Source organism: Mytilus trossulus, chromosome 1 (assembly GCF_036588685.1).
Source record: "Mytilus trossulus isolate FHL-02 chromosome 1, PNRI_Mtr1.1.1.hap1, whole genome shotgun sequence".
NCBI lineage: Eukaryota > Metazoa > Mollusca > Bivalvia > Mytilida > Mytilidae > Mytilus > Mytilus trossulus.
Window position 1 is genome coordinate 25,808,696 of NC_086373.1, and position 21,717 is coordinate 25,830,412.

The 21,717-nt window shown below is 31.5% G+C and overlaps 2 protein-coding genes across 2 annotated transcripts; one reads left to right on the plus strand and one right to left on the minus strand.

Moving 5' to 3' along the window:
- Positions 1-444: 444 nt before the first annotated feature.
- On the minus strand, positions 445-6,338 carry LOC134720284 (tumor suppressor candidate 2-like). Its single transcript, XM_063582826.1, has 3 exons — positions 6,130-6,338; positions 3,701-3,809; positions 445-2,987 (listed from the first exon to the last, which is right to left on the minus strand). Exons 1-3 carry the CDS (start codon positions 6,261-6,263, stop codon positions 2,910-2,912), a joined length of 321 nt encoding a protein of 106 aa, XP_063438896.1. The 5' UTR covers positions 6,264-6,338; the 3' UTR covers positions 445-2,909.
- Positions 6,339-11,360: 5,022 nt separating this feature from the next.
- On the plus strand, positions 11,361-20,649 carry LOC134707219 (uncharacterized). Its single transcript, XM_063566813.1, has 8 exons — positions 11,361-11,475; positions 12,708-12,836; positions 13,854-13,931; positions 15,295-15,470; positions 15,755-15,811; positions 16,384-16,435; positions 18,882-19,040; positions 19,748-20,649. Exons 2-8 carry the CDS (start codon positions 12,725-12,727, stop codon positions 19,795-19,797), a joined length of 684 nt encoding a protein of 227 aa, XP_063422883.1. The 5' UTR covers positions 11,361-11,475; positions 12,708-12,724; the 3' UTR covers positions 19,798-20,649.
- Positions 20,650-21,717: the final 1,068 nt, after the last annotated feature.

Sequence of the window (21,717 nt, forward strand, 5' to 3'; positions counted from 1 at the left end):
TCTCCTCACACATTTGACCTTGCTGACAACTTTTAGGGACATTGTGACTTTGCTGATAATGCCTGCTCTGGTCTCAAAACTGATACGAAAATATCTATAATTCAATACTTAAACTCTGAATGATCAACCCCTGTTGTGATCACGAACAACATCACTGGTGACAAATTTTCAATTTATATTCCTTCCTCACCTTCATTATCGCTTTTCCTTTTTCTGCAAGAACCTGTTTTCAACCAGAGATCCATGATTATTACCGTTACTAAGTAAAAAATGTAATCGAGAAACATCACCCGTTGAGATGCTGAGTTATATCCGGGAAGAATGATTTAAAAGGGATGGCGAAGTTAACTGTTATAGAAATTAAGGTGGAGAAAAAACAAAAAACATATTAATGTATGCTCATATTTATTTACCATAAAGTAAACTACAAAAAAAATAAAAAATATTTGTGTCGAAATTTTAGTGAGGCAATTGCCTCACTTGCCTCAATGGTAGTTACGGCCTTGCAGTAACTGAGTAGTGTGATGTAGGCGTAGGGAAGGATGATAATGCCATATAATGCCATATATCAAGTAAGAATCGCTGTACTTGCTGAGAAAAATGTGACTTAATATATTGTCTCATGAGTAAATTAATACAGAGGAGATTCAAATCAAAGACAAAATAATTTGTTTTCCATGTTTTTTATTCTGAAATATCAGAACAAAATTATATTCTATACATTTTAAACATAAAACAAAGACTTACAAAAATTGTATTAAATAATTGCATCAAACATTTACTATAAATTACAAATAATTTTAAACACAACACATCATAAACATTTGTATTTATACCATATTGAATTTGTGACTAGTATAATTCAAATTGAATACAAATGAATTTTAAAATCATTTCCATGAAATAATGTACAAATGACATCAACTTCTATCCATACTTTACACTGGAAACTAAACAAAGGGAGATAATCTAATTCAGAGAGACAAAATGTTATCTTGAATGAATGACTTCTAAAAAATCTTTAAATAAAAAAAGATCGGTTGAACCCCCAAAAATGTATAATGCCATCTTCAAAACAGATTTTCTAATCGCACAAACTGAAATCTGTAAACAATATTGAATAATTTAACAAACAAAAAAATAACTATAACTTTTACTTTGATAGCATAGTGCCAGGAAATTGATAGTTGAACAAAAATCCCCACACAAAGGAAGCAAGTGTCAAAAATAGAATGTTCATCTTGGGTTTAGTTGAATGGTTTTACTATTGACTATATTTTTTTTCCAAATGTCTAAATGAGAAAATGCAAATATTAGCTGAAAATTGATGATGTTATTTGATTGTCATATCTTTTGACATAAAGGAATATCTGACAAAATTAAAAGTTGCCAATTTCACACATGCACAAGTGTTATTTGAACACACTTTATTTGATATTGTAAGAAGAGATAAATGTAATCACAAAATATGAAAGAAACATGAATTTTAAAATTGTACTGAAAGGGAGATAACTTCAAATTTTCCATAAACTTATTTTCTTTAAAAACAGAAAGCTGTTGATAAATTCTGTATTTAATTGAATGCTGACAAAATATACAAAAGAAAAATCGTACTGACAACACCATGACTGTACATTGTACTACATTGTACATGTATGTTACATGGTAACAAATTTTAACAAAATAAGAGTAAAGCTCTCAATACACATAAAACAGAATGAGGTATAACAATTCAACATGATAGTACATTAATATAATGACAAAATACTTATTTCCCTTATACACTTATACACAATTCATGCATACACACAATGTTTATTTACAAAAGATGAGAGCTATGACAACAATATTCATAAATATCACAAATACATTATGTTATCACAATAGTTACATGTACATACACAACTTGTAAACAGATTTTCTATAAATAACATTTTCATCACATATGGTTCAATTGGTTTGTTTATAACACCATCTAATATAAAATGAAAAGTTTTTACATATTTGTTTAACAGGAACGGATTAAATTTTAAAAGATGTTTAAAATTGAGAAAACCTAAGTCCTTTAAACAAAAAATTACTGATAATATAAATATTTTTATTTTCCTTTACACAACTGTAAATTTTCAATAGTAAATGTTCTAAATGGCTGTCAGAAATTTCAGAATGGAATGATGGAGATTTATAGACTATTTCAGGAATGATGTTCAAGCTGCAAAATTAATGGTGTCAAGACAAATAAATAAATAAAAAAACTTTGTTCAACTTTAAACTCGGGTAATATCATTGGAAGCCAAAACATAAAATGCTAGTTTTCACCAGACCTTATAGCACCAGGTGCTATCTGAACAGATTGATAAAAGATTGCATCATAAATGAAGTTCTAACTACTATTTCAAACCCTAAGGTGTTATTTTAATATACTACCAAGAACACTGCCCATTTCAAACAAGATACTACCTCACATCATCTTTTCAATTCCTATTCTTTTATTATTGTACGCTTTTTTTTCCAGTGAATCATGACTTTGAAAAATTAGTTTTGGCCATTTTGAAATCATATGGTCTCTAAAACAAGCTGTTACAAGTAATTAAAAGTGAAAATCTGTCTCAGTTATGTTATAAAACTATATTGAACTATTCAAAATCTAGTGATTGTTTCTATCAGCTAAAATATGAGTTTTAATTTTACAAAGTTTCTACATGTTTTATTCCTGTATCTAATATAATATTATCTACCATGTACTTCAAGGAAGTTCAGGCAATACACACAAAATGAGTTAAATGGCAGTAAATGACAGACATTGTGTAGGGGCACTGTAGTCCTATGGTATTGGTACACTTATGAAATGCTATTTTGATACAACACTTAAAGATTGAGATTTAACCTAATACTAAGTTCAAAGTTCATCACCGAATTGCTTCAAGTTCACACATCACAATAGGTAAATCTGGATGTAGTTTTGGATATGGTAACTCAACCTCTCCCTGAAACAAACAAAAAATATATATATATAATAACTGACATTCTACATGTCTTGACTTTAATATTTTTAAAGTTAAGTTAACTGCAGATGAATTGACCTTTATAATACATATAGAATATCAAAGATACAGCTAAAATAGATAACTTTATGTTTGTAAATTTTAATACAATGCAAAATAAAAAATTCCATTTCATTAATTTAAGTTTATGAAAAACTTTCTGTGCAAGTTTTGTATATACCACGCTATTTACAAGTTAACATATTTAAACGATAAATCCGCAGGATGAGTTCTTTTAAATATGTTAATGAGTAAGGGGTGGTGTATATGTTTTGTAACATCAATCAAAAGAGACCTGGTGATTTGGGAGTGTCGTTTAGAGTGCACAAGAGAAAACTAATCCAGTTGGGGATATGGCACATCAGATATATGACAAAAAGTTATTTTTTTCTGAATTGAGCAACTCAGGTTCCTCTAAAACACACACCATTTGATTTTTTTGGTGTCTGTTAATTTTAAGAACTAATTAACACTAATGAAATGAGTTTAACAGTTGAAATGAATTCAGAAACTCCTTAAGTTGTACAAATCACAATTAAATTATGAGTTTTACAATCCAGGGCCACACTCGCAAATTTACTTTTGAAAAAAAAAAATCAAACTATCAACACTAATTATTGAAAAACTAAACATGATTCCTTGATGGCTATATTTACCTGTGGTCTTAAATTTTTATACTGTCTTTTCATTCTTGAATGGCCAGCATCAAATACCTCCTCATAAAATTCATGAGCAAGGTCACCTTCTTCATCAAAAAACATAGAACTGAAAGAAAAAGAATTGTAAGATTTTAGAAAAATTCAAAGACATTGAAAAAACATACAAAGGAAAAAAAATCAAGAATAAAGTCTAAAGACATGATCTCATTCTTTACAAATCTTTATGTGTGTCGTATGATTTAGAACTATTATTAATTAATTCATTGTCATTAATTGGTGCCTACATGCAATACACCTTCTTGCTATTTGTCCACCATTTACACTGGACATCATAAAGATTCCCGTAAACATGGTAAAACTTTGATGTCATAATAAATAATATATAAAGCCACAATGGAAAAGAGATTGTTGTCTGACGTCAATAGTACAACAGGCGCTGATTTTCAAATAGTGATAAGATACAGGTATCCAGAAGATTATTTGTGATGTTAACTTTTATAATAAAACCTAAGGTTCATCATAACCGTTTAGCTTAAATGGCCGTACATGTATTAACACCACCAATTTTACTCTGAGTACAGAAAAACCTATGAACCTGCGAAAGTTTTAAGGCATAGCTGAACCTAGATATAACTATATTTTAAAACCATTTTATGGTTCAGAAAATTGTAAACTTTTCAGGATTTTGCTGTTAATTTTTTTTCATTCCTGCAAAAATAATAAAAGTTGAGGAAAACATTGCGAAGCTCGCCTAATATAATCAATGGTGTGAGTAGTATTGATTTAAATGGACAATAGAACCTGTAAACAATAGGTGATTTAAAATTTGTAACTGAGTGTACATGTATATAATGCATGAAACTCGTATGTTTGTTAATTCCCTTAATGGCTATGTCTGTGCATACCCGCATGCGGGTACGAAGAGTAAAATTGACGTTCGTAGGCTAAGCGCACCCACATCTGGTTTAATAATAAAATGCATCGGGAAAAAACGTGAAATTTGTCGCAATTAGTGACTAAATTGATTAAAACTACTCAGATTTTTTTTTAAATATTTATATATATATAGTTAAATCAAGGATTTGTAAATACAAATCCTTGGTTAAGTGAACAGTTTTTATTTCAGTTAATAAATATTTTTAAAATGGAAAAGAGTGTTACATACATGTGGGGAAGACATTTCATATGTATCTGTGTATCATGAATTAGAACAGTCGATTAATTTCATACAATTAAAGTTTAACAGAATACATTTTTTGTGTATTCATGGAGGATAGTACTGTATTAATTATCTAAAGGAATATAGATTGAACGAAATTGAATAATGCAGATCAAAACACGCACATTAAAATAAAACTTCTAGTTTTTTTATTTACAACCTTTCTTAATATAAAGGATATGAATACTTTTAGTACATTTCCAACAGAATGTCCTTTCCACTTTAAACTTGGCGTGACTTATAAAGATGGAAAAAATCTGATTTTGAGGGAAGCAATAGGTTTATTTAATCATCTTCTGTTTTACATTTTACTAAAAGATTATTTTTAAATCTCATATGGGTATTTTTTTTTATTCAATAAAATTGAATTCTTTAAATTTGCATTTACGATTTATAATGTGATAGTTTAAATTTTTATCGTGTTTTTCTTTTTACAGGGACTGTACAGTCATGACAGTGTCATTCTACATCAGTGTGCATTTAATTTGCAATGTTTATTTAATTACATGTATGAATTATAATTAAATAAATACAATTTGAAAATATGATTTTCATACTCTGGACTTCACTCTTTCTACACGAAATCCCCATACTATCGATAATTTTCGTTTATATTTAATGTTTCATTGCCAATCCGATGTCACTTTTTTATGAAACCAGATATGGGAACGTGTAGCCTACGAATGGCAAGTTGCAATTTGACTATTGTACATGCAGACACTGCCTTTGTTTATTTTGCTATCTTCTGCAGACTGGTAAAATATGCACGTCAAAATCCAGGTTAATCACAGCCATGCCTTTAAACTTTCCTTGATGCATCAGTTTGTCTGTACTAATAGTAAAATTTTTGTGTGAAAACCGCCATATTTTTCAATTTCTTCAGATGAACCTCAAAGTGACAAAAGGTGTATTTTGCTAGTCCAAATAATTATGACGTTTGGCAAGGCTATTTTAAATTTTTTTCTGGGACGCCTTCCTACAGACGTCCCAGAAAAAAAATTAAATAGCCTTGCCAGACGTCATAATTATTTGGACTAGTATTTTGCATGTTACAAAAATTATGGTATGTTGATAAAACACCTATAGGAGACGGTTTAGAAACGAAATAAAATGCATTTCAGGTTGAATATAAAAAAAAAATGTACATTTATACAATGCAAAAATGTATGGTCTCCAAACACCACACTTTAATTTATTTTAGATTAACCTTGTTCTTTTATAGACGAACGGAGTTGCTCTCTGAGTAGCAAGGGATGATTCTTGAGTTTCTTCTGAGTGGGAAAATAACGAAGAAACAGATCTTGTTACTTTGTTGGTCAAACCAGATACTTTCTGTCCCATTTTAACAGAAATTCCAGGATTACTTGTCTTTAGAGATCATTTTTGTTAATTTTTTTCTTATACCGGAAGCAAAGACAAAGGGAGACAATTTGTCTAAAATGAGACTAATAACCAATAAAAAATTGCTATTGAACCACAACGAACTATAAAACAATACAATATTATTATTGCCAATCAAGGACGCCCAAAAAGCAGTATAATAACAAACAAGTTGTTACAACGATTATTATTAATTCTTTATGATATACAAATGACAAAATATAAAATAAAGAAAATAAACACAAAAGCAAAATTAAAACCACAGATACTTAAATATAAATATATATGCATATATTCAACATGTAAAAATGTTATTCAACTGTTTATGGGCTTTTTTTTTAGGGTGGTTCGGGTGCCTGAAACGGGAGAAGCTTTTTCCAGCATTACCATCTATAATAAAAAATAAAAAAATATAACAGATCTAGAAATGCGGTTTTTTTTTATTAACTAGCCTAGTAAGTAACAAATCAAGTTTCAATATCAAAGTTAATCTCTGTTGGTTAACTAAAACTTTCCGATTCTCCTAAAACCTGTACCATCGAAAAGCTTCAACACACATTTTTATGTATATATATATATGTATGTCTAACAGCAATTTATAAGCTTTTAAAAGACGAGCATCAATAAGAATATATTTATTATACATAATCATTAACCATAAGAATAGGTACAGAGAAAAATAGACAACATTGTTATACATAACCGGATTTTTGACGTTCTAATGTCACAAGTGATCACAAGTTATCTGTAAACATTCCTCTGGAAGACCTACCTGGACACATTATTCTGCTGGAAGACCTATACCTGTACACATTATTCTATCAATTTTTAAGTCATTGGTTTGACCTACCGGGGTTCGAACCCATGACCTACCGCACTAGAATCAATGGAACACGCTTTCTTACTAGACAATGCTGATCATTAACAGAAAAAGAAACACAAAAAAAAAAAATTTCAAACAATACCAAAAATATATTTCATACTTTTATAAAAGATAAATAAAAATCAAGAATTGCCTTATACATTAAAGACTTCCATAGAAAAGGCGCTTCATGATTTTGTTTAAATTAATTATGAATAATTATTATATTTTTGGCCAATGAATTATTATAATGTAAAAAGATTAAATTAACTATAGCGTTATCGATTTAAATTAAACCAAGGAAAGTATTTAACCAGCATACTTATAGGGGGTGTTTATACTCATGAGTTACCTTTTTCATATTTTTTCTCTTTTATTTGAAGAACCCATCTTCAACCAGTTTTGTAACGACATTAAGATTTGTTTATTTTTTTTTATTTTGATTTGTATTTGGAACACTTGTTTTTTTACCGTCGCTATGGTAAAAGCTGCAATCGCTGCTGCAGATTAGACATATTGTATGTAGAAGTGTGCTGGTAGTTAATTTGAAACGCGAAACTCGCATATTGATAATGTAAAATATATAATAAACAAAAAACGACACTTTAAAAGTTTGGTCGTCGTTTCAAAAGTGAGGCATTTGCCTCATTTGCCTCCATTACGCTAAGTTACTACAGTTGAGACTACAGTATAATAGTCCAAACTTTAGACCTATGTCACAGTACCTAAATTGCAACAAGAACTCAAAGTGTTTCCATTTTGCAAGCAAAACAGTTGTATTATAGAGGTTTTCATGCCAGAGTCGGATTTGGGGGGGGGGGGGGGGGTCAGGGGGGGTGACCCCCCCCTCTTTTTCTACAAAAATTGGTTGCTTATATAGAAAATCATTGAAGCATGACCCGATCGGGGACCCTCTTATGCTGTCAGTGGGCCCCCACTTAGGAAAATTTCTGGATCCGCCAGTGCATGCTTAGGCCAAGGATTTGTATGATCTTGTATAGTATTCAGTGGTTTCTCAGCTACAAAATGTAATATTTTGTCACGTGGAATGATTGTAAGGTGCACACGTCTGTCTGGCTGGGTATCATGTAAACTTGACCTCAATTTCATGGTGCTTTTGACAATGTAAAGTTTTCATGATTTTGTTGTAACAGAACTTAAGGTCAATTAATGGTGATAGTCACGATTTGTCATGATATGGAATGCTTTTACGGGGAATATGGGTTTATTTCCGACAATGTACATTTGGCCTTGACCTCATTTTTTGTGTTTCAAATGTCAATGTCTAGTTTGTATACGACCGCAAATTTTTTCGGGGGGATCGTATAATGGTATGATGTCGTCGTCGTCGTCGTCTGAAGACACGTTTGGTTTCCGGACAATAACTTTTATAGTTTATGTGAATGGATTTCTTTGAAATTTAATAAGAATGTTCAATATCACAAAAGGAAGGTTGGGATCGATTTTGAGGATGGTGGTCCCAACTGTTCAGGAATTAGTGGCCAAAAACGAGCACTTTTCTACTTTCAGGCAAGGATCTGTCTGATGTTTCTATACAAACCCTTGCTTAGGTCAACAAATTACAAATGTAACGACACTGATTATACGAGAATTCAAAAAATATAAAATTATTAAATTATAATTTTTTATCATGCATTGCACGTATTTAAACAGCCAAATTCAATCTAAGGGAAGAAAGTCTACAGTGAAAAAAGTAAAATTTACGGAAACGTTTACAAAAAGTCTACTTTAAAATGAAAAAAAAGATGTGAAAAATAAAGCAAAACGCCATTGATTCGTTATTTACAGACATGCTGTTAGATCTTGTTTAAAATGGGTGCAATTTTGGATCATTTATGAGTCGATTCAATCCATTTTTTCTATGATTAATTATACCGGATTGTGTCCACAAAAATGAACCGTGGCACACGGTATGACAAGTTTTATCTGTTAATAATATATATACAGTCATAGGCCAAAAGTCAGTTCCCAAAAAATGTGTTATCCTTTCAACTTAAATCAATGTTTGAAAGAAAAAAATATAACGAAGTCACTGTCTTGTGAATATGGTGCACTTCAGTCATGTTACGATATTTGAGATCTAGAGCTTCTTAAAAATACCGTAGACGTATCGGAATTGCCCAAGACCTAGGTATCACTGTATGCAGCTGCAAAAAGTATAGCTTATCACTCTCGCAAACACAAAGTGTAAATGAAAGGTTCTTGCACAACCAAGACTTGCAAATGCAAAAAAGCTATGATACCGTGTGAAAGAAAATATTATTCTAAGCCTTCATGCATTAATGTAATTAGCGATGAGAACTAACTATGGCATCAATATTTATTTTTTACGTAGTCTTTGAATTATAGAATTAATACATTGTCAGGTAACCATCATTGTTTTTTTAGATAAAGTTTTTGTATTATTGATACTATCATACGTTTATAATGTAATTTGAAAAAAATACCTACATGGTCCAGATACAAGGTCCGGCCCGTTAATAACCAAACGAGTATATTATTACTCATATGGTCCGACCATATGAGTAAACGCATATGGTCATGACCATACGCGAATGGACCGAATACTCATATGGTCTGGAACATATATACAAGCTGAAGCCCCGCTATCTATTGACAGCAGATATCTATCAAAATTACAATGCTTGAGCAAACATTTATACAAACAAAGCAAGCAAACCAACCAAACATTAAACTTGCTAGCATAAGAATAACAGCTTTTAAAAAAAGTTAAATGACAGACTGAACCGAAACGTAGTACGACTTTCTACTTTAACGCAACGACGGAATGTAAGACCCAACAAACACCCATTTTCTAGGGCAGTCTTGATTTCCAGACCTTCATAGATGTCGACCTAACTGACATATTATACCCATTGTAGTAGTTTCATGCATCGAAAGTTCGCCATTGTACAATCATGGAAGTAATATTTACACAATTACTAAGATAGTAACCGATCGAGTGAAACAGCCGGAGACATATAGAGGTCAACATACAGCACTGACTTTTATAAATATCTTTAAAGTAATATTAATAATACAGCGGCTAGAATGAGATAATTTTCGTCATGCTGAAAGTGAAGAAAAAGCTTAATAAATTCGTTGATATAAATAAGATCAAAATCAACTTGTAAATATACATTCACTGCAGATATGTTTAAAAATATAATACGAAAGATGTTTAAATCCAAGTTTACATCTAAAAAAACCAACAAAATAATGATTCAAATGAAAATGAAAACTGTCTATTTTTTCTCATTCTATAATTCGCAAAATGTTTTAAAAGATGTGTTAACCACGAACATTCAAACGTGTACACACTCGAATTTGAAATAAGACAATTTGTATCTTAATTTTTCATAGTTTCAATGAAAACAGCGCAGCCCAAGACGCAATGGCCCACACTTTGATGATGTTTTGAAGTAATATAAGTACCAATTACACTTTATCACTTTATATAACTTATATTATATTCTAAATGAGTAATAACTGTAATTGAACCCAACAGGTGTCACACGTGGAGCAGTATCTACATCTCATACCACACCAGTTTTTGATCGGGTTCGTGTTGGGCAGTATTTAGTTTTCCAACTTGTTCGTCTTTTAGTATTTTTTTTTGCCAAGGTGTTTTCCATTTTTAGCCATGGCGTTTTCAGATTAATTTTGAATTATAAATGAGTTTGATTGTCCCTTTGTTAATTTTATCGTTTCTTTTCGATGTACATTAATAAATATCTTATCTTATTTTAACTTTAAAGTATTGTCCGCAGTTTTCTGAGAAAACGAAAAATTAATAATAAAAAAAAGAAAAAATGAAAAATGAAAAAAAAGAAGAAAAATAAAACAAAACAAAATCCGACTCCATAATAACCTGATGATATGACCGAGAAAGTATAATGATTACCCTCTAATTATCAGTCATCTGCAGGTTAAAAGTCTTTCCACCTAAATGCTTTCCTTAAAACCTTTTACTTAAATACTCTTCTTATCATGATACACCTTTATTTCAATATAGTATATAAAAATCTATTTGTTGACATAATTATTCTGTTGTTTAAAAAAACAAGTGAATGCTTCTTCGGTGCACACACACAAAAGACATTTTGGTTGCGTACTATACCTTAGTGATTTAGTGTCAAGAATTGACACACCATACCCTTCTCTAAAGTGTGTCACTTAGTTTCTCTATTCACGTTGTTTTTTAGTTTTCAAGATTTTATCTTGTGGTGTATGCTATATAGATATCCATTATGGATCAATAATAATAGAATTTTGCTGATATTCATTTTGGTAAGTTTTTTTTTCTTTCTTGTTAATAAAAGATAAAACAAAAAATATGCACAAACATGCACAAACATGCACAACCAAAATTCAATATTTTTTTATAACCTCAGACACATATAGGTGTGCAAAACGACATAACCAACACATATGTACATAGTACGATATAAAGAGCATTCATTATCAGTTAAATTATTTCATACATTTCTAAAAGAATTGAATGCAAAGGTGATTTTGCAAATAGACGTTACGCAAAGAAATCAGTTCAGTAAATTAATGCATGCTTGTATTGAATTCTACAATAATTGAATATCAGAATTTTTAACACATCAATGTGAACACGAAATTCGTCATCTATCTATTCATTAGACTAATTAAAAATAAATAGAATATAATCTGTCTCCTCGCGAAGACCCAACAAACTCCCATTTTCAGTAGTCTTAGTTTGAAAACCGTTGATTTAGCATTGTGTTGAATTTAGTAGGATTGTTTGCATTACTTTAACCATAAAACCATTAGTTATATTGACTGTTTAATCAAACCCTGTCTCATGGGTTTTGCATCGGAAACATTTTATAAAACTACAGAAGTTTTTTCATATACATTTTTTTTTAATATGAAATAAGGAGGTGTTTGTGATTGTTAATTAAACAAGTAAATTTTGTACAGGCCTTTTTCTATATATAAATACATTGATAATTTCGTTACCGTTTAACCATTTCGATTTCGATCATTAGCTTACACGTTTGACAGGAAAAATACTGCATATTCGATGCGTCTGATGCCCTCTCCCTAGTTTTCCGTGTTGCAGATTTTGAGGCTTTACATGCAAATTTCTGGTTTAAAAAAAACTACTGTAGACGACTCACTCCCGTTTCATTTATATAGAATTGAACTCCCATCATGGAATTTAACCAAATCTGCAACACGGAAACTGGGGAGAGGTGTTTGAGGAAACAGAGCACTGAAAACGACTGCTTATGCTTGCAGGAAATAGATTGTGTTTCAGTTCATTCCGTGCAATACATTATATGGTACTAAGAATTCAAAAAAATAAATAATTGATACTTGAACTTACTTTGATAGTTTTTCTCCGCTTCGAAATTGCCACCCCGTGTCTAACATAACCGACAATGTTATTTGGTATGCAACGACAATTATTGCAGATTTTACATGTTAAAAGTGTTGAGCTCTTACAAACATGTTTAATCTTTTTTTTCTTTTTTTTCTTTTATGTGTAGGCAAACGCCAGAAACCAATGATTCAAAGAGTTACAATGGTAAAATTGGTTTCTGCTCCGGTTGAAAAGACCCAATGGAGAATGATTTGGTATATAATCCTGCATAGTTTTACAGTTCGGTCTATCAAAGGTAAGATTGTCAAAATATACTAGATAGGCAGCCATATAATATAAAAAAGAAGATGTGGTATGATTACCAATGAGACAACGATCCACAAAAGACCAAAATGACACAGAAGTTAACAACTATAGGTCACCGTATGGCCTTCAACAATGAGCAAAGCCCATACCGCATAGTCAGCTATAAGACAATGTAAAATAATTCAAACGAGAAAACTAACGGCCTTATTTATGTAAAAAATGAACAAAAAACAAATATGTAACACATAAACAAACGACAAACACTGAATTACAGGCTCCTGACTTGGGACAGGCACATACATAAATAATGTGGTGGGGTTAAACATGTTAGCGGGATCTCAACCCCTCCCCTAACCAGGGACAGTGGTATGACAGTACAACATAAGAACGAACTATAAAAATCAGTCAGTGAAAAAGGCTTAACTCATCAGATGGACAAAAAAAAACATGTTGACATGGCCGGGTACTTATACATCCAGACACAAAAAGACACAATGAACAGATCTGAGAATACTCGCAGTTATCTGACAGCTAGTTCAAAGCCACTAACAACTAATGAAAAAAAATCATGCATCTAAGACTAAATAGCTGTATTTTAACTTGCTAGCTGGCAAGATAAAAGTGACTGGGAGAAATCTGTCCTCTAAGAACATACTACGAGTATTCTGAATCCGAGATCGCCAGTTTTCGATCACATATCTTAGTATAGCGTTTTTAATGAAACGGGGAATGCTTATCTTTTTACATTGTCGTAAAATGATGCCCTCACACTTTCGAGGTAAGCCCCAGTCTTTGTACCCACTACCGGCACGTTATCAACCCGGGATGAATTATATCAAAGCATGCATTTTTAGATGCGATTCTTCACGCATTGAATTTAAAATGAATGTATTGTCTTTCTGTTCAGTGTTCACATTCGTACCTTTTAAAAATCCAAATAGAATTCAGAATATGTTACACGATATATACCAACATATACATTCTAAACATTTTAAACACTTTTCAGGTTCATCTGATTTATTGAACTGTCCCAGCTTGTCCAATTTAAACTGTTTGCAGCCAGACAATTGGCTCAAAATAAAACGTGAGTATTGGTATTTGTTAATTTGTAACAGAAATATTTTGATGCTGATGATTTTCGTCTTGATCGACCGGAAGCACAGTTAAGACTTTCCAAACATATTGAAAAAAATCGTAATTACAGATTAAATTCGTGATAACGAATTCAGATAGAAGTTATAAGCTTTTTTATCGCTATTATGTGCATTTTTCGTTTAATCTTTTTTTGTGATAATTTTCATATCATGCTTCTCGCAATAGATGGAAAAATTATCACTAGAAACTAAGGAATTGATTATCATTGGTCGTCTCAACTCGATTGCTTTTCTCACTTTCGCTGTACCAGCTCAAGCGAGAAAATCAATCTCGTTTAGATGATCAACGATAATCTATAATTATATTGGTTATCAGTTTTTTGTAATTCGTGATAACATATTAAGCCAAAATATTAAATTTAATGAATTGCGATAAAGAATTGCAAAATACAGTTATAACTGATATGTCCATAATGTCGAAACTATAATCCCTTCCCCTTTTCCAAAGTGTGACTTAACTAATTGGACCCGTCGTTCGTATGATTGGACAGGTGCACGATTTACACAAGTAAAATTAGGTGTTTTTTTTTTTTGCTAACATATTTTTTGGTTTAGCTAATCCTAGTCCTTTTCTTTATTCCTTTCTTCATTATTATTTACGAACTGATAGTCTAATTTGATAATTCACAACGATTTATATTCGCATTATTTTCATCCTCGCGAAACTTTGCGAAAAAATTTCGTTCTTTAACATAAGTTAATTTACAGAAATCTTGATTCCAGAGTTATTCTCAGTTACAGAGTTAAGTTTTGTGATATAATGTATCAACTTATTTTAAAAAAGAAAATGTGGTAGGATTATCAATTATACAAAAAAAGTAAAATCACAAAAATACTGAACTTAGAGGAAAATCAATTAGGAAAGTCCATAATCACATGGCAAGGATTATCAATTATACAACTATCTATCAATATTTCAAAGATAGACGGATGTTAAGAACATTGGGGATCTGCTCAGCCTTCAGTTATATCATATACTATGCCTTATAAAACAAAATGTGAAACACACAACTGAGAAAACGTACATCCCTTATAAAGCGAATATAGATGGGTATTTGGTAATAAAAAATGATGCAGCTTATGGGAGCTGCACAGTTTCCTTTACGGCAAAATTTACTCTGGATCATTCTGCTATATTCTTGATAAAAATAAATTGAAACGCGTATTTTTTTACTGGTGTTCATATATAGTCTATCCCAAAAAGATTTTTGGTTTCATTAACATTACCATTGCGGTTGATTGGACATTTCGTAAAAAAATCAGTTGATGATGCTGTTTTTTTTATAATTTCAGATTGCATTTGTAGTTGCGCTGTAGCTAGACTAGAAGAACGTCAACATGTCGAACTAGACTATAGACAGTGTGATATGTTTATGAAATGCAACTGGGCAAATATACATTTCACAATTAATGTTCTGAACAGCAGCGCGATCGTTTTACATTCTAAACAGCTACGAGTGAATAGTAAAGTGAGTTTTTTTCATGAAAGTAACAATCTGTTACGTATATATCAGCTATTTCAACATTTTTTCTATTGGGCTTTTTAACAGTGAGGAAGAAGTTGTATACGTATGACGCAAAGCAAGTCATCTAGTAATCTTTTTATTTACTTTCATAGATGTTTAAGATGTGTTTTTTTTCTGTCGTTGAATTGCTGTATTATTGGCGTATACCTCACAACAGTCTATACATGTGTGCGAATTTTCGATTCATTTGGTGAACATTTAATAAAGATTTGATTTTTGATTTTTAGCATAGAATGGCTAAAATACCCGTCGATCTTCGTCAAGAAGAAGAGCATACTATTGAGGTATGATAACTTATGTTTGTACAATTTTTATAGTTTCACTCTTTATTTCAAAACTTTTTCTACTTTTAAAAACTGAAATAGACATAAAGCAACGCTGTCTTTTTATCATTAGTCTTTCAAACCTAGAATTTCTGAACTTTAAAATATTTTCACAAAACATCAAGCATACACTTTAGGTTTGGACGGGTCACTTCAATTCTGCATTTTAATTATCAAGCTTTTCTTCTATTCTTTATTTGATCTCATCATTCTGTATTAATTACTTAAGATTATTCTCTATTCTTTATTTTTTAGCACCACATTATTTTTTATTTTTCTTATTACTTTTGGCCTGTTTTGATCTATCCTTTTGCCCGTTATTCTAGACTTCTTGTCTTTTTACTCCTACTCTGTAAACCACACAAGACCCTAATACATCGATAAATCCATGTTTATTGTTTAGGTAGATTCAATTTGATCAGGGTTAACAGAAGGAATAAGAGACTTTTGATTAGGTTAATATACATATTTATCATTGTTAAGGGTGTATATGATCCATTATTCATACCCATAATTGTCCTTAAACATTTCAGATATGGACACGATGCGGTGTATGTGACGACTCTTGTACAATAATTCAAATAGGTAAGTTTTTCTTGTGATTTCGTTTACAAGTTTATCATATGTTGATACTTATGATGATTGTGTTGAGACTTAAAGACCTAACACAAAATACCAAGAACATGTAAATGAGGGACGAAATATACCAAAGGGACAGTCAAACTCATAAATCTAAAACAAACTGACAACGCCAAGGCTAAAAATGAAAAAGAAAAACAGAAAAACAATAGTACACACGACACAACATAGAAAACTAAAGAACAAACAACACGCACCCCACCCAAAAACTAGGGGTGATCTCAGGTGCTCCGGAAGGGTAAGCAGATCCTGCTCCACATGTGGCACCCGTCGTGTTGCTTATGTGATTACAAATCCGGTAAATAGTCTAATTCGGTAGGTCACAGTCATGAAAGGGAAGGGGATTGTAGTTACGACGTAAGGAACATATCCGATATCATTTGTGAAACGGTTATTCCAAAACGGTCAACCAACTCGTGATGGCGTCCGTAAAATTTACGAAGGGATGATTTCAACTTCACCATTTGGAACTCTTGGTTTAATAGCTTCTTTGTGAGCAGTAACCCTCACATTGAATGCAGGCACGGGAATATCGTATCAATTGGGAGATATATACCCCGTATGCAGGTGCTGCTGGAATGTTGCTACTTAGAAATGGAAAGTTCACAATTGGAAAGCTGAAATCATCTCTTTTGTCGTAAAGTTTTGTTTTCAACCGACCCTCATCGTCAATTTCTAGATGTAAGTCAAGATATGAAGCCGACTTAACTGTATCTGTAGTATCCTTTATCTCCAATTCGATGGGATAGATGCGTTCCACATAGTCACCAAAAGAACGCCATCTATTTAGCGGAAAGAAGAGTTAAAGGATATTGCTAACTTCTTATCTTTCATCCTAAGAAGTTCCTGCATGAAGTCAGCCTCATAATAATAAAGAAACAAGTCGGCAAGTAAAGGGGCACAGTTTGTTCCCATTGGGATGCCGACAGTCTGTTGAAAAACATGTCCTCCGAACGTAACAAATATGTTGTCAATCAAGAAATCAAGCATCTTGATAATATCGGTTTCAGAGAATTTTTTGTTTGAATCAGAGTGATTCTTTACAAAGTAGGATATATCCCTCCCTAAGACAAGATACTTGTATCTACGTTGGCCATTCTTTTTTATGAAGCAAAGTAATACCAACTCTTTCAATTTGTCTTTTAGTTTTGAATGTGGAATACTTGTGTTAAGAGTAGAAAAGTCAAATGTTTTAATACTGTTGCAAGATGAAAGAGAGTTAGATTGTATGTACTCTAAAAGATCTTTGGAATTTTTAAGTATCCACATCTGATTCACGCCGCCTCTAGAATAGGCAGTTTCACAATAACTTTGAAGCCCGTCTTTGATTGCTGATAAAATAGATGTTAATAATTTAGAAAGATGTTTCGTGGAGCTGTAACAATGGTTTGGTACGATATTTGTGCAATAGATAAAGACAGTAGTATACCGTTGTTCAATAGTCATAAATCCGGGTACTAAACCAAACCTGAGGGAAACACCAACTATAAGAGGAAACGAAACAGAACAAAAGACACAATGCACTGCTACAAAAACAACCGCCAACATACATAGTAAAGGACTATTTGGTAATAACTGATTTGATAGTATACGATTTAACTATACATTCATTTTACCGGCATTGGGGTGAATGTGATTGTGTTTTAGACCGACAAACTAGGCCAGAATTGTAACGTGTTGTTTCACTGGTAACAATCAAAAGGAAGATATGTCACCATACGAACCATTTGTTTTTCTCAACTCCGTGTAATTACCGAAGACGTCTTCGGTTTGACACTGCCGTGGATCGAACCAAGAATCTCCCACAACCGTAGAAAACTACATACTGACCATGAGAAACCGGGGTGACTTAAATGTTCTTAGTCCCTGATTATGTTCTGATAACAGCAAGATCAATATTACGTTTATTGAGACTGTCTCGCTTTTACTACAATACTACCAAAATAGTTAGAATATTCTATATATATTTTTCTATAATGTATCTTTAAATCATAAATAGTATTGGTACAAAGCAGGTTTAATGTTGAATGTAGACTAACATATACGTATACGATCATGGTTTTTGTCGATCTAGAAACTACAATTTACGCTGGTTTATACATTTGATTAGACAAATGAAGCGGAAGTGTTGTGTTTGTGTTAGTAGCTATAGATCATTGGATTTTTGTTGACTGTTATTTGTATTTTTTCGTATGTTTTTTGTTTTGACCATGGTCTTTATCGATTTAAGGCGTTTGAATTTCACTTATCTGAAACTTGATAAATGGTTATAAAGATAACGAATCATGAATAAATTGTTGTTACACGCTTAATCTCAAATAAGAACATTGTTACTTCTGTTTTTTATTGAATATTTGTAAAATCTTTCTTTAATTTTTACTATAATTTGCAGAAGTGCCAGCGATAAAACCTGCAACAATCTCCAAGGCACAGAACAGTACCCCACCATCTGTCGATGACAGCAAGATTTTAGTATTTGCCATTGTTGTTCCTAGTATCATCGCAATTTTGACACTTCTCATCTTCATTGTTTATCAAAAGAAAAATGATGGTAAGTCAGTCTTACTTCAATCTAAAAATTATTATTTTTTACTTTTAGAAGCAGTTGAAACACTAATTATTTTACAACACACATTCTAACTAAATGCAATCTACAGATCATTCTTTATTCAAAGCCCTCAACTAAGTTTGCGCCGAATTCTCGATGAAATTTCGCTTTTTTAAATATAGGTAATTTAAAAACTGCCAACAATAACAAACAAACATCAAGACATCCATACCACGTCCGAAAACTTTACTGTAAGAGATTATTCTGTATTGTTTTTCATTTTATTTTATGTTCGATACTCTACCCAAGAAAATGTAAATTGTTGATTAGCAAGAATGAGTTAAAGCTTATGAATTACGTAAGTTTGGAAGTTGAACGTTAAATAATTTCTCATTTCATCGGCATGTCATAGCTTGAAAAAAAACCTTGGAAATTTGACAGTTAATTATAAGTGGTTCCCGAAAGTGGTAGAGCATTTTTAGGACAACCTTTAAATGCAAAAAGAAAGACGATTAACGATAATCCGTATACAAGTACAGGGAGGGGACGTAACGTGTAGTATGAGCATACGACTTTTCAGAATGATCTTCATATAATTTACCAAGTAAAATTTTATACACTCGAATTTCAAAATTTCCTCAAATATATAAGTGCAAAAATAAAGGATACTAATAGAAAATATGATTTAGAAAGTGCTTTTGCTGTTTTAGGAATACAGAGAAGTTTCATCCAGAACAACCACCAAGCAGAGTATGTCTGACGTTGATAATGCTATTGATACGTTTAGCCACTCACACACAAAAATGACTTAGTTGTCAATGCCGGTGCTAAACTAAATCGTTTCATTCTGAAAGAGAAACGCAAGGATCTGTTAACTGATCTGAATACAGTGTTTTTACATAACACCATAAGCTATTAATGAAATGGAAGCTGTTGCATTTAAATGAGTTATAACGGCAGAGTACTAACGATAGAGAACTCACGACAGATTACTAACTGCATATCACTATATAAGTTGTAATAAAAACCATCAACACATAATAATATATTGATAGTGGCAACATATGTAGATGATTTTAACGTGAAAATGACAAATGATAATAATACTATTGTTTTCGAATGTCTATCAAAAATCTACTTAATTAACTGTCAGTTAGATTAAGAACGATTGCTTTATAGTCATCTGAAATACTTGTATCAAGTAAGGAATAGCACATTTATTCTCGAGACGAAGTTTGTTGGTAATGTCGAGAGTTTTCACAGACTTCCTCCTATTTAAATTAATATTGGATTGGAGTTTGGTATTTTTGTTTAAATTTATTAATTCATTTTTCACTGTATATACTGATGATCACTGTCTTTACATGTTACAGAAACAATATACAATATATGACCATACGCGTATGGTCCAAATACTCATATGGTCCGGAACATACACAGTAACAATAAACTTTAGGTTTACAAATGTCAAAATGAAGTACAAATTACTATTAATGATACAATAAATCATTCTTTATCAATACTTATATATGATCCTAAATGACCGGTTGAAGATGACCTATATGATTTGTTTTACATTTTGAACAAGTACCTGTGTACGAGTTGTTTAATCCTGTTGTGTTTCATTTTGTTTATATTTATGAATCAATGCATATTAAATGAAAATGTCAATTTATAAATGCATAATATACATATGAAGATAAGATATCGGGTGGATACACATGATAAGGTACACTTCAATAATAAGGAAGTAGACCAGTACAAGTTAAAATATCCAATTATCACGTAAAAGATACCTGCGGCTTAAAAACTTGGTATGCAAAACGCACATTTCGTCTAGACTGCATAAGACTCACCAAAGGAAAATGGAAGTTAAAAGAGTGGAAATTGTACAAACAGATCACGTTAAACAAAATAAAGCTGGTGAATTGAGAGGGTTTTCAAAGTTAAAAGAAAATGTGACACAAAATCCGGTTATGAAGTCAAACGAACGATAGTGGGTCTATTACAGAATTAACTTGTCACTAGTAAATTGCTTAAAAGTTATTATTGAATATTGAACTACTGAATCTACTCTTATCCCTTTTACAAATGGGAGATTACGTCGTACTTATTCCTTTTGTGAACCCCCTTTTTATGTTTTAGTTATTTTGTTTATATCACTTTTTGATGTATGTACCTTGTATTTTTATCTTGTATTTTGCTTGGAGACCTTAAGACATTTTCGTCTTGTCAACATGAAAAAAAAACACAATCTGATAATATTTCCATATTGAATATAAGTTGTTGGTAAAATTCAGTATTGATTTTTGTGTGACAAATATAACAATTGTGAGAATAGTTATCAAAGGTACATAATACTCATGAGTGACGCTCAGATCAGTTGATATAATAGTTATAAATCCAATGAAGTACAAAGTTCAAAGTAAAATCACAAAAATACTGAACTTAGAGGAAAATCAATTCGGAAAGTCTATAATCACATGACAAAATCTAATAACAAAACGCATCAAAAACAAATGGACAAGAACTGTCATATTGGACCCAACATTCCAGAAAGTTAAAAATAGTTATCACCATTTGAGTAAAACTCGACCTTTAATCAAAATACAGGCTGTGCAATTTATTTCTGACCGTATTGCAAAGGCTGCCTTATGCTTTAAAATAATAATGTTCATAT

Coding starts and splice junctions, on each gene's coding strand:
- LOC134720284 (XM_063582826.1), bottom strand. CDS start 6,263: ATGGGACAGAAAGTATCTGGTTTGACCAACAAAGTAACAAGATCTGTT. Junction 3,810..6,129: donor TTCGTCTATAAAAGAACAAG/GTTAATCTAAAA, acceptor TTTTTCTTTCAG/TTCTATGTTTTTTGATGAAG. Junction 2,988..3,700: donor ATAAAAATTTAAGACCACAG/GTAAATATAGCC, acceptor TGTTTGTTTCAG/GGAGAGGTTGAGTTACCATA.
- LOC134707219 (XM_063566813.1), top strand. CDS start 12,725: ATGATTCAAAGAGTTACAATGGTAAAATTGGTTTCTGCTCCGGTTGAA. Junction 13,932..15,294: donor CAATTGGCTCAAAATAAAAC/GTGAGTATTGGT, acceptor TTATAATTTCAG/ATTGCATTTGTAGTTGCGCT. Junction 15,471..15,754: donor AGCTACGAGTGAATAGTAAA/GTGAGTTTTTTT, acceptor TTTGATTTTTAG/CATAGAATGGCTAAAATACC.